Source organism: Mauremys reevesii, linkage group 26 (genome assembly GCF_016161935.1).
Source record: "Mauremys reevesii isolate NIE-2019 linkage group 26, ASM1616193v1, whole genome shotgun sequence".
NCBI classification, from domain to species: Eukaryota; Metazoa; Chordata; order Testudines; family Geoemydidae; genus Mauremys; species Mauremys reevesii.
In genome coordinates this window covers 3810545-3823951 of record NC_052648.1, presented here as the reverse complement: position 1 = coordinate 3823951, position 13407 = coordinate 3810545, and the positions used below count along the sequence as shown (strand labels likewise).

Sequence of the window (13407 nt, the reverse complement as noted above, 5' to 3'; positions counted from 1 at the left end):
TCCAGCCATTCAAACACACGGCGCTCGCCCCCGCCAGCCGAACAAAGGGTCTCCAGTGCGGGGAGCATCGCTGCCCAGGAGAGAGGCACCTCGAGAGGGCTCTGAACTAACCAAGCTCTGGGGCACCCCAGAATCCCCTCCACCCCCCTTCTCATCTCAATGGAGGCTGCTCCCTTGTTCTCCAGGAGCGGGGAAGGGAAAGCCTCACAGATGGGAGATTAACATACAGAGAAAAGCCTGGCTCCCCAGATGGCAGGGGGCTCAGAGAGCCTTCCCCCCCCCAGCCCCCACACAGCTTCCTCGCTCACCCCTAAAGGCACTGCTGGCTATCAGCCCCACAGCACACTGGCTTCCTCCCTTCCCCACGACCTACAGACGCTCCCTGATCATCCTTTACCAGCTCAGGTGCAAAGGAAGCAGGTGGAGGGGAGCAGCCAATGCCCACTCACCCCCCGGGGGGCTTCCACCAGACAAAATATTGACCATTTCCAGCATGTACAGGGTGGGCCAGACTTTGGGGCTAAATCAGAGGGACTCAGAAGGTGGGGTCCCTTTCCCCCTCCCCCAAGCTGAGAGCAGTTTTGGCCCTGCTCTCTCATCAGGGATCTGAAAGCCGTTTACGACCACGATCTTGTGATACCTCATGAGCATCCCATTCCAGGTACTGTCCCCATCGCATGGGGGAGGAAGCCAAGGTGCAGAGAGAGGGCAGGACTCCCCTGTGAGTCAGCGGCAGATAATCCAGATGTGCCAACTCCCGTCCACACACACACTTACCTCCCTCCCCAAGCCAAGGATAGAACCCAGGAGTCTTGTCGCCCAGTCGGCCCCCTGCCATGCCCTAACCACTAGATCCCACTCCCTCCCCAAGCTGAGGAGGCAACCCAGGAGTCCTGGCTCCCCAGTGTCCTTCCCCCAGCCATTATACAATCCTGCCTCCCTCTTAAACCAGTCACACACACACACTCAGCGACAGTCCCCAAGTCTCTCTAGACTCCTCCAGGTCCCCTTGACGTCAGCAGCCACCCAAGGCTCCCTCTCCTTCCTGGCAGAGAGCCTGACTCACACCTTCCTCCTTGCGCACCCCTTCCTGACCCTTGGCTGTTATTAGCCAAGGAAACTGGAGAGCCCGGAGTGAGCGTGAGCTCACCGCCTGTTGGCTCCCAGCAGAACTAAAAATAATCCCTTCCTCTCCGAGCGCAGGGCCAGGAGTCGGGGGGCTGTTATCCAGCCCTCGGCATCACACACACGCCAGCCAGTTCTTGCAAACACCAAGGAGGGGGGAGCAGGTTTAAGAGAGGTAGCACTGAGATTAGCAGGGAACAGCTCCAGATTCCAACATCTCCCCCCAGCCACAGGAGACACCCCATCCCCTCGCCCCCAGCCCTGCAAGGAAGGGAGTGGAGACAGCCAGCCATTTCACTAGCCCTGCACCAAAACCAATAGCCTCCCACAGCACCCCCTCTCAGAGCCACCCCCTCCCACAGCCCAGCCCTATAGCCTGCTTCCCCTTTCCATTCAATAACACCGGCCCAAATCCTGAACCCCGATGGGGGCCATCGAGCTAAACCAGCCACTCCCCCCCCACCCAACACCCTTCCTCCGAGTGCTCCCCCTTGCGAACGCCGGCACACCGGTCCCTTCCGGGCTCGCTAGTTACTGAACCAACCAATCCCTGCCGCCAAATGAACGCCCCCTCCGGGTACCCCCACCTTCTGAACAGGGGCAGGGTGGGGTGGCTCCCCTCCCCACCACATTCCTTCAGCCCTTCCCCCCACCAGAAAGCAGGATGCTCCAACATAAACACACCCCGCCCAGCCAGCCCGCTCCAACGCCCACAGAAGGGATGGAAAAGCTCCCACTGAGTTCACTGGCCATTGGAGCAAAGCCACTCTCCCATCCCTGTGCAGCCAGCGCCCTTGTTATCACCTCATGGATGGGGCAACATCTGCCCCCCCCCCCGACTCCCGCCTGCAGGTAGGAGAGGAATGTCCGCACCCAGGACGGGAATGGCTGTGCTAGGTCCCAGGGGATCCTGCCAGTTTCCCCCAGGGATTCTGCTGCCCTAGATCCTTTGGGAGGCGAGGGAGGGGCACGGGAGAAGAACCAGCAGCAGGGACCCCGCAGGCTGTTGCCAAGTCCGGGGAGGGAAAATCTAATTTACTGTCTCCGAATCCAGCCCCGGAGATACAGGGAGCGCGTCCCTGCTGATTCCCAGAAATGCGGATGACTCACAGAACGCTGCATTCCCTCCTCTCCAAGCGCCTGCCCTGATGTAACCTCGGCTTTCCCCCCCACCACCCGCCCGCCCAGCAGGGGATGAGAACAGGGTGGGTGCCAGTGGATGGATGGATGGCTGGCTCAGCAGGGAGGCGCCCTGACACCAGCGCAACAGGAGACTGGTACCGGCACGGGCTGGGAGGGGGCAGGAAATCAGAGCCCTCCCCTCTGTTATTGACAAGACTGTCCTCTGCCCTGGTTACTCAAGAGAATACAGCACCCTCCGCAGGGCAGAGCCTCCTTCCCACAGGGAAGGGCCCAGCGCCCCACAAAACACAGGCCTGATGCTATGGGTCAGCCCAGGTCAGCCCCAGAGGAGAGAGGCTGATCCAAACCAAGGGGAAGGAAACAAGCCTCTGCCCTCCCCCAGAATAGGCTTAACAACCTTCTCTCCAGCTGCACACAGCTGCAGCCGGCAGCTGGAGCCCTGACACCGGCTCCCGCACTCCACCACGGCCGCTGCTGCTGAGGGATTTTCCATCCAGAGCAAAAAAAAAAAAAAGGGGGGGGGGGGGGAGGGAGGGTGAAGTACCAAAACACAAAAAACTTCCACCGTTGAGAAATAACATTCCTCCCGCCTCAGCCACCTAGTGACCTCAGAAACGGAGCCAGGCCTTGGATCCGCGCCGCTAGGAGGACCTGCTCGGCCTTCCAATGGGAGCACAGATCCTTACCCTCTCTGGCAAGGTCTCGGATGGTGCCTAGCACCCCAGAGACACCAGTACCCTCTTCCCCAGTAGCGGCAGCCAGGCTCAGCTACGCTGGGGAAGGTTGCATGCATGGCTGAGGCTGCTGGCCAAGGAGTAATACCCCTCCACCCCCCGGCAGCTCTGCTGAGCAGGTGGGCAGTCCCCCTAGGAAAGGGGCATCATCCGACCCCTTGAATGTGGCAATGAGCTTTGGCAGGAAGTTAACCGGCAGCTACCAGGACATCAGCCATGCCACGGGAATCCAGCCCCCAGCTTAAGCGCCACGCCTCCTGCCTGGTAGTCATTTCCTTAAGGTATGAGGGGAAGGCTTAGATGGCGTTTTCTCCCCCCCCCCCCCCAGAGGAAGTCAGAGCACAGCAGATCTCCCTGCTATTATCAGAGAGCCCTACGCAGAACCAAGGCAAGAAGCATGAATGAGAGGCGTGGTTTCCTGTCCCCCGCCCCCAGGTGCTGGCTGTTCCTCTGTGCTCAGAGGAGGCTTCCTGAGGCAGAGATCCTGTCAACAAACCCATGGAGGGGTGCGGGGGGGGGGCACCACTTCCCTACCTTGGCTTCCCACTCATTTTACTGCAGTAGGGAACAGAGAGTAGTGGCATGGGAGGCCTTTTCCAGCTCTAGCTTCAGTGACAGAGGAAGGGGTGGGGGATGCAGCTTCGCCTGGGGACCTACACTCTGCATCCAAGGCGCCTGAGACACAGACTGACCCAGGAGAACCTACACCGCTGCAATTCAGCGCCTCTAAGGAGCCACCTTCTAACCCCCTCGCCCCGCACTTCTGGGAGCCTGCTACCGACATGCCACAAAGGAGGAATAAACCCTTTCGCTGCAAGGCCTGGAATGCACCAATTCCATCCTGCAGACACAAGCATGGTAATCAAAGCCAGCCCTGCTCCGGGCAGGTCGGCCAGCTCCCCCCCGCTTTCCTTAAAGCAGCCACCACTCCCCCATTACCATGTTGGCTGGGCGATCATACAAGTTTTCAAGATGAGACAACGCGCTATGCACACACCACGCAGGAGGACCCCACCCCAGCCTCTGTGCTGGCTTTGCCCCTGCCCCCCTCCCGGGGCATGAGACAGCAAGCCCCGGCCAGGAATCTTAGCCCGACCCAGGAGGATTCCTGCCCTCTGCCCCTCCCAGGCCTAGAAAGAGGCATTGTGCAGGGAGATTCCTACCCAGGCTGCAACTAGAACAACAGCTCGTCACAGGGAGCGTCTCACGCCCTGTGTGCACGGCCCCCACCCTGAAAGGAGGGACGGGGGACAATTCCGAGGCCATCCTCGAGGCAGGCGAGGGGTGGGGAAGGTCTCAACTGATCAGACACCAAACCAAGGTGAGGAACTGGGACCCGACGCCAGCTCGCCTTCTGCCAGAACACGCCACTGAACTGCCAGCGTTTCACCAATGCCCCATGCCAACCCAGAAAAGCACTCGTGCCCAAAAGCCACGTAGGAGACGGGCCTCCGGCCCTTTGCCAGAACCCAGATCCCTGCAGCAGTTCGCTGTTGTGAGCCCGGCTAGATTCACAGGGAAGCCACGTCCGAGCGCAGGGGGATGGGGTGCTGTGTTGCCCCCAGGGGGGTGGGGGAACGCTCCAACCCCAGAAGCACCCAGCTGGCTTTGCAGCCGCACAGCAAGCAGCGCATTAAACGGGCCAGGCGTACAGAGTCAAGGTCGTCCGCAGGGGGGCCAAGAGCATCCAGGTTGCAAAGGCCATTCCTCGCTCCAAGGTGACTTCGGGGAGAGCGACACTGCACAGTGCGCGGAGGCGCCTGGGGGCTTGCCACCCTTCCAGGTGCCCTGTCCTAGAAAAGCACAAGCCCCCCAGCAGCAGAGTCCTGGCAGGCAGGTCTGCAAGGAAGCACTGCACCCAGCCTCACATGTTTTTCCCACCCACTCAGCTCCAGAGGAGAACAGTTAAAAGGTACCAAGCAGGGCTGGGCATTAGCATGTGTTTGCACGGTGCTTGGGGGAGGGGAAGTGGCCCCCAGCACTACACTGGTGGCTCAGAATTAAATCAGGGACTTAAAAAAAAAGTCTTTTAAAAATAAACTCAAGTGCTAGCCGGTGAGGAAGGAGAGAGAATTTTTTTTTTTAAAGACCAAAAACAAAGACGCAGGAGCCTGCTCAACTTTAAAGCCAGAGGGAGGTGAAGAGGTGAATTCCACACCCAGCTGCAGTCTACCGTTTCCTTTCCTCCCCACCTCCCCTCAGACACACATCAGAGGGTCACCCAGCAATGGGAGGGTTTCCTTGAAGCACAAGCCAGGGGTAGCGGAAAAAAAAACCCCTCCCCCTCTTTGTCTGATTAGCAACCTTTGGGAGCACAGGCAGCCAGACACCAAGTAACTTCACAGTTATCCTAACCCAGAGCCACCCCCTGCCCCCTCCCCAGCCATAAACTCAAGACCATGGTGCAGACATTCGAAAGCTGCTGCATCTGGTTTTCGAGAAGAGCTCTCACCCCCTTGTGATCTGAAGGTGGAAACCTCCAACACAAAGCTGTGTCCTGGTAGGATCCGCATATACACGCCCTCCCCCCCCACCCCGCCTGATTCTCCAAACACAATAGCAAGAGGCATTCTTCCCTCAAGCAGTAAAAGCAACTGTTAGGGTAGGAATCCTGCTTTTGTCTTGAAATTGGGGGAGGGAGGGAATGGGGGAATCAGTCCCAAAATACACCCGCTGTGTCGAGAATGGGGACCCCACATCGCACCTTGAAGTCGGGACCTTGACAGAGGCAGCACTGACCTGCTGGGTGACCTTGGCCTAGACCCTTCACCTTCCTTTGCCTCAGTTTTCCCTTCCTACTCTATTTAGACCAGTGGCTCTCAACCGATTTAGCACTGTGGGCCACACATGCAGCACTGTGTGGTATGTAGGCCTCATCCACACAATATATATACGACCCGTACGGCCCTGAGGATGTCACATGGGCCGCAGCGGTGCGCTGGTGGGACTGCAGGTTGAGAACCACTGATTTAGACTGAACTCTTCAGGGCAGGGACTCTCTCTGCCTAGGGGTGTGTGCAGTGCCAGGCACAGCGGGGCCCTGATTTGGGTCAAGGCCTTTAGGCAATACGGTAACAAATGATCATCAAATCCCTTCACCACTGACACAGGCCTCTAGGTTTCTCTTTTGCGGAGATCTCTAGCCTTCAGCACATACAGGAAGCTGTAGGGGTGGGGGGAGGAGGAGGGAGGAGGTCAGATACAAGTCCCCTGCAGAGAAATCTTTGTTCATGTCAATGCACCAATATTTCTGCTTCTCACCTGAGTTTCAGTTAAGCTTTCCAGAGCCTGCATCACTGACTGTTCTGGTCTAGATGCCTGAGACTGAAAGAAAAAATAAAAAAGGGGGTGTGTGCTTGTGTGGCTGGGGGGTGGGTGGGTGGATTGCATGTCACTTTCACTATTTATACACCAAGCTACAGAGCAACCAATGAAATATTCAACTTGCTGCCGTTCCCAGCGCCAACCTCCCCCTCCCCCCCACCAAAGGTTGTGTTGGAGGAAGTGGCATCCGTTCTGCTGAGCCAGATCACATTCTAGCCCTTTAATAATAGATGGGGGGGGGTGGCGGGGGGAAATAATAAAAGCCATTTACCATCAAGCCAGCTTCCACTGTGGGGACAAGCGTCAGTTTGCTTCCTTCCACGACCCCCAGATCCTGCAGCTTTCCAGAACTGAGCCGACTGCCGAAGGGAAAAGACATGGAGAGAGAAGGACATCAGACCTCCCTGGTATTAAATCAGTAACGTGCACGTCCAGCAAAGAGGGACGGTTAAAGGAAGGGGGCCTGGTTTGCTTTAGAACCCAACCCGGGTACCCTCCTGAGCTCCCTCATGGCTCCCCTAACACTGAACTGCCTCTTAGGCCAGGGGGATGCAGGATCAGCGGTGGGGGTTTAATTTACGTTCAGCACAATGCCCCCCTCCGCAGTTATCTTTACCCTCTGAATCTCATTCCAGCCCCTTCCCGCTCAGTGCACAACTGTGTCGGTCTCTCTCCCCCTCCAGTTTATTATGTAAACATCCTATCAGAGGGGCAGGAGGCAGGGAATGATACTGCAGTAATCAGTCACGCAGCCATTGCCACTAACCCGTGCAGTGTGTGTGCAGTGGACTGGGAGACTCTTGTGTCTAAAGCTTTTGTGTCTAACAAAACCTTCCCCATAGGACAGGCAGGATTCAGATGACTGGGGGGTGGGGGCAGGGAGAGGAGGACATTTTGACCAGTTCGGGGGGAGGGTAGTGTTGGGGGGGGGGAATGGACACCTGCCCCCTTTTTTCTCCAAACACTGTAATCATAGATGCAAAGATCTCTTCCCATCCCCCCCTCAATTAGACACCTAATTCATTCAACCCCCCTGCTCAAGGAGGGAGAGCAAACGCTCCCTCATTTTAGTCTCTGACGTTCCTTTCTCTATTTTCGCTGCTGTTGGGGGGGGGGGCCTTGAAGGGAAAGGGGTGTCAAAAGTATCCCACAGAAAGCCCCCCCCCTTTCTGCACCTTAAGCCTTGAACAGTCTGGGATCTGCAGCAAACCTGGCTCCTGCTAAACAAAGGACTGTCCCAGCTCCCAGCCCTGCCGCGCCAGAATACAACTCTCAAAGAGGCCCCCCTCCCAGTCCCCTCGGCTGCATTTGGGTTTGGGAAAGGGGGCGGGCGGGGAGGGGGGGCGGCGTGCCGAGAAAAGGCCGCCTCTGGATCCCACCTCGGTTCAACCTTTAGAACAAAGGGCACCCCGCGCCGCGCACTTCCCAGTGACTCAGTGCAACACGGCGCCCGAGTGGGGTGCAGCCAGGACGGGGCCCCGCGCACACGCTGCCAGGGGAAAGTTTTGTGGGATCAAAGCCTACGGAGAGGCTCCATTTTAGGTCCAGGGTCCATATCCCAGCAGCGTCCCCGGGACCCCGGCTCAGCCCAGGCGTGCTAGTGGAGCCGACTGGTGGGAGGGACTGGAACCCATCCCGCCTGGTGCAGGAGGTTGAGAAACGGGGCCCCACACACGGGGGACCCCCGGGAGTCGGGGCTTTGTAACGGAGGCGAAGAATGAAACCCCGCTACCGGCCACTTGGGTTCCTTTAAAGCGCCAAGGGACTGGGGGGGGGGAATCCTTGCTCGCCCCCCCCCATTGGTGAGCCCCTGAGTTGGGTCCCTTCTGGGGTAGTTTATCCGCGGGGGGCGGGGGGGCTGCTAGACCTACCTTTCTTTATGTAAGAGAGCCAGCCTCTCCTTAGGCACTTTGAGCCTCTGTGACAGTCTCCGCTTCAGTCCTTCCACCGTCTCTTCCACGGGGACGGAGAGCTCATAACGGGTCCCGGTGGTGGTGTTGATGTACAGATTCATGGAGGGCTCGTTCGGGACGGCCTCGCAGGCTGGGGCACCCCGGCTGCAGCTCCTGGCGGTGGGCTGCTGGTCCATTCGGTGACCTGGGGGGGCGGGCAGGGAGCAGCGGTTGGTGTGGCAGGGGGAACCAAGGTGGGAGGTGGACAAAAAAAAAAAAAAAAGGAAGTGGAAGGGAACAAAGGAGCGACCAGAGCGCCTGGTTCGGCTGCGCGCACAGATACACACACACCAGCCGGGGTGGGATCGCCTTCCCGAGTCCTGCCTCGCTCCGATTTAATATCCAAGGGTCACTCCGGATCCGTGGGGTCCTTCCAGGTCTTCCTCGCGCGGGGTTCTAAAGGGGACGTGGTGGGGGAGGGGACCAGCTCTCCCTGAAGAACAAGGGAGTTTGCCCCGATTTAACCTCCCTTAAAAAATAGTAATAATAATAATAAAACCCCACAAGTCACTCTCCCATCGGGGGTTTCCCTTCCCCTTCCCCGGATGCCTCCTGAGGACGCGGATCTCGCCGGGAGATGCTGCTCGCAGGGAGGGCTCGTGTATGAGAGGAAGGGGGGGTGCAGAGGGAGAAGTGGTGGGGGGGGTAAAGCTTTTTCGTTCCTGATTCCCCCCCTTGGCGCTGAACCCGGCAGCCGCCGCTCCGAGCTCCGCCGGTGTCGCGGTGTGAAAGTAACACACACACGGTACCCACACACACACACACAAAAAGTTATAATGTATCAACGTTCTATCGGGGGGGCGGAGCTAATTTCCCCCCTCATTCACTTCTTACTCCTTTCGCGCAGCCGCCAGCCAACCCGGCCTCTCCGAACGTTGAGACAGGCAACCCGGGGCCAATCGCAGCCGGCCCGGTGCTCCCCCACGTGGAAGCCTGACTCCTCCCTCCCGTTCAGAGCTCTCCACCTCCACCCCCCACTGCCCCGCCTACGCCTTTGCCCAGCAGATCCCTGACCCACTGGACACAGGAGGGTTGCCTGGTGCTTGGCTAGATTCCTCCCCACCCACCCACACACTTGGAAAGCCAGCCCCCCACTCCTTTTTTTTTAAGCCATTCATAATATATTAGCCTCACAACAAAGGGCTCCGCAGAAAAACCTCAGCTCAGCTGCTCCCTGGGTTTGGGGAAAGGAGGGTGAGGGGAGATTTACACGCGTGCTCAGAGGCCAGGTCTGGGGGCTGGTCTCGTCCCGGAGTGGGACGAGACCAAAAAAAAAAAAAACACAACACAGCGGTTGCACATTGTAGCTTCTTCCTTGTTTCAGCTGCTGCACGCAAGTCGGGAGCCGCGCACGGGAAAGGCAATGAATGACCCGAGCCTGCGCAGCAAAGCCATTGTTCTAAGGAGCGGGGAGGGTATTTACATTTCTTAAGATGGAAGGAAACCCTTTGCCTAGCGCCTCCCGGGGATAAATTGGAGGAAGGTGGTCGCTTCAAAACACGCCAAGGATGTAGCTTATTCCAAACAATGGCCGGCCGGGGGGTAAAAATCCCCACTTTGGGGGAAGAGGATTCCCCTCGTCCTCCAACCGGACGGTTCTATCCCCTCGAGGCGAACCCAGGAAAGTGGAAGCACTTTGCAACGGCTTTCGCATAATCCGGAGTGAGCCGAGGTCACGGAGCGAACAGCAAGTTAAAAGAGACAGACAGGGAGGCAGACATTCCCCCCCCCCCCCACACACACACACATTGGCTCGCAGGAGCAGGGGGGGGGGTCTATGGGGAAATATCCAGCTATTACAAAATGCGGATGAGGACTGAGCAAACCCCAGACTCGGATGCAATCTCCTTGGGCAAATTCCGGTTCCAGGCAACTTCAGGGTTTGCTGGGGACAAGGGCCGGGTTAGACCCCCACCACCAAAAAAAAAGCCTGAGGTCAAAGCGCTTACTGGCAGTGCAGAATTGCTCTGGGTTATATTGGGGGGGGGGGGTGTTAAGAACAGAGCAGCCGGAGATGGTGCAGAATGAATCAGCAAAGCAAGGGCGCCCTCTGCTGGGTATGGAGAGCCCGGCAGGCAGGTTAGAAACGAAGCCGGAGCTCAGGAGCCTGCCTGGAGTGTGGGAACCCCACAGGGAGAGTCCGCCCTATAGGAACAGCGTGTCCCCTGTGCAGATGGGAACGGAAGAGCCACTTAAAATTAAAAAAGAAGCCACCACCACCTCCCTACCTAAATACAACGATACCTGGCCAGCTGCTCCCTTGGCGGTTAAGACGGGCGTGGGCACAAAAATCGCCCAAGCCCTATTAGATCTGGCGTGTAAACAGCCCGGCTACCAAGGGGGAAGGTTAGTTAACCAACCAGATCTGGGTGCAGGGCCGAGGAGCACATCCAGGCGTAGGCGAGGGCTCGGCCCTTTCTGGCACCTGAGGGCAGCAGGCTGGGTTCTTCTGAACAACGGGGTCATAAAGGGTCACACACAAGGGAGTTGAACTGCTTGGAAACCTGCCTCCCTCCCTCCCCCGGGTGGGTGCTGAGCGCTGGAAACATCCGGCCTGAAAGAAGGAGCCTTAACTCCTGCCCTAGCCTGGGAAGGGGACAGGATTGATTTCTGTTAAAAACACAAACGTGACGAGTCTCTGATCTCCTTCTTCCATCCAGCCGTGCCTGGGTGTCTCCCATTCTCCCCCAGGCATTAGATTTGTAGGTGGTTTTAATCTGCAGTTTCAAACTTTCTCGGGTCTTTGTCAGGAAAGTTTAAAAAAAAAAAACCAACCCAACCACCCCAATCCTGCCAAGACTCCCAAGGACATACGCCTTGTTCGGTTAAAGCAGAACTGCCAATGAAAACTAACTCCAATCGACTCAGGCTGCCTCGAGTTTCATTGAAGTCAGAAAGAAACTTTTTCAAGGGAAGGGGGGGGGGAGCCCTAAGAGACGATTAAAAATGGGATCTGGCCGTTGTAGGATTCCTGGAAGGTTCCCCCGGAATGGCGTGACTACAAGGGAGCCTTTAGTTTGCCAAGGAGTAGATCGATGCTGATCAGACCGTGGTGTGAACCAGGAGCCGCTCCACGTCGGTAGAGAGGTCAGAATCGGACTCTCTCCCGCACAATCCGCCTCTCTTCCTTACAGGAGGCTGAAACCCTCGTTACAAAAACCGGATTTGTGCGTGGTCTTTAAGGCCTCAAAGCAAACAAGCAGGAATCTCGTGTGGCGCCCAGCCGGGTTCCTCGGGGAGCTCTCTGGCTTGGTAGAAGTTACCCCCCCCTTGAAATCCTGCCCCCCCCCCGGAACCGCACAAACTGACTTACCAGGTCCCGCGAATCCTTCCCCTTCGCCTCCTTTACCCCGTGCGCAGCCGGAACGGCTCGGCCCCCCAAAAAAAGAAACTATATCCCGGTAAACACGTGATCCAATCCGGCTCCGAATCGCCCCACAAGGCAGGTAAATCCCGGGGCTAGTCCACAGCTCTCACGACGCGGGGGAAATCCAGCTCCCTGCCCAGCCTGGCTCCCGGGCTTGGGAAGCAGCCTTATTCTTGAGTGCTTGGGAGGCGCTAGCGAAGTTTTACCACCACCACCCCCCGCACATTAGCCTGGGCGGAGCCTGAGAGAGGAGGCTCAGCCAGCCTCGAAAAGCCTCCCAGCCATGCCGAGTCAGCAGGGAGATTGGAGGTGACGCAACTCTCACACCTGCCCCGCGCCGGCCCATTTTCAGTAACTCTTTCGCAACCCGCCCGGCTTCTGCAGCCTCTGCCTTGTGGTTCCCCATTCCGCCTTCCAGTAAAGCGCTGCCTGTGCCAGCTCAGAACTCTCCTTCTTGCTACACACGCCGCAGGGGGGCTGCAGGCCCCGGGGTGCTCGGCGCTGTACATAAACCTAGCGGAGAGGGTTAGCCCTGAAAAGTGTAGCAGCTGAATAGAGATGGAGGAGGATCACATCCTCATTGTACTCCTGGGAAGCTGAGGCAGAGAGAGAGAGGAAATGCCTTGCCTGGGGTCTCACAGGGACAGAGCAGCAGAGGTAGGAGCTGACCACAGAGCACCTGGCCCAGGGCCTTAAAACAGGCCCCTCCAATAGCCAGTGGTTCTCAACGTATTTGCCATTGTGAGCCACATAGGCAGCTCGCTTTGTGTGCTATATGGGCTGCGTCCATACACTGTATCAGCGGTTCTCAAACTTTTGGGCTGGTGACCCCCTTTCACATAGCAAGTGCACCCCAAATAAATGAAAAACACGTTTTTATATGTTTAACACTATTATAAATGCTGGAGGCAAAGCCGGGTTTGGGGTGGAGGCTGACAGCTCACAACCCCCCATGTAAAAACCTCCTGACCCCCAGTTTGAGAACCCCTGCACCATATTATATATATATATATACACTACCTGTATGGCCCTTCACAGAGGCTGCAGCTGGGTGCTGACTGAGCTGCAAGCAGCCCACGGTCCAGGCCGTGGGATGAGAACCACTGCTGCAGCACTTTCAGTTTCTCATCATAACTTAGCTTTAAAGGGACAGTCAGCTCAGCTAGAGCAGACAAAAAAAAGACTGCCAAAAAAAGAGAGAGAGAGAAAGAGAGAGAGAGAGAGCTTTTGCAGTTCTAAGGCCAATAGAAATGTTGCTATATTTGGTTTGGCTAATTAAGCAAAGTTGTGTTAGATCAGGGGGTGACCAGACAGCAAATGTGAAAAATCGGGATGGGGGTGGGGGGTAATAGGAACCTATATAAGAGAAAGACCCCAAAATTGGGACTGTCCATATAAAATCAGGACATCTGGTCACCCTAGTTAGAGCAAAGCCCACAGGCTCAAGGACACACACATCTATGCCCTGCAGCGAGAGGGACTGCAGCTTTGGGGAGTAGACAGGGGATGGTGCTTTCACAGGCTCCACCCACTCATCTCCCAAAGGAGGCATCCTCTCTGAAAGGCGTGTAGCTCTTCATAGTGTGCTCCACCCTCTTTTGGGCATTGATCAGCTGTGAAATAGTTCACAGCCTTGCCCTGGAAAAGGTCATTGTCAGATTTCAGGGCTAATGCCCCTTGGGATGGCATGGGATAGTACACCCTTCTCTTAGGATTCGGGGGACATCGCCACCTGGGTTACACTCAGTTCTCATGTTGAAGA

At 57.1% G+C, this 13407-nt stretch overlaps 1 protein-coding gene across 3 annotated transcripts in view; it reads right to left on the bottom strand.

The window, feature by feature from the left end:
• The window catches only part of MIDN (midnolin), a 32077-nt gene extending 19333 nt beyond the window's left edge, over positions 1 to 12744 (bottom strand). The window contains exons 1-4 of one of the 3 annotated variants that reach the window (XM_039515904.1): positions 12666 to 12744; positions 8198 to 8423; positions 6598 to 6685; positions 6264 to 6326 (exon numbers count right to left, since the gene is read on the bottom strand). In XM_039515904.1, coding sequence (XP_039371838.1) covers positions 6264 to 6326; positions 6598 to 6685; positions 8198 to 8415 — 369 coding nt within the window. In that variant the 5' untranslated portion in view covers positions 8416 to 8423; positions 12666 to 12744. Of the gene's footprint in view, positions 1 to 6263; positions 6327 to 6597; positions 6686 to 8197; positions 8424 to 8569; positions 8992 to 11591; positions 11806 to 12665 lie in introns of those variants that run through there. The other 2 variants (XM_039515901.1, XM_039515903.1) reach the window with 2 other exon arrangements.
• Between the last annotated feature and the right edge of the window lie 663 nt (positions 12745 to 13407).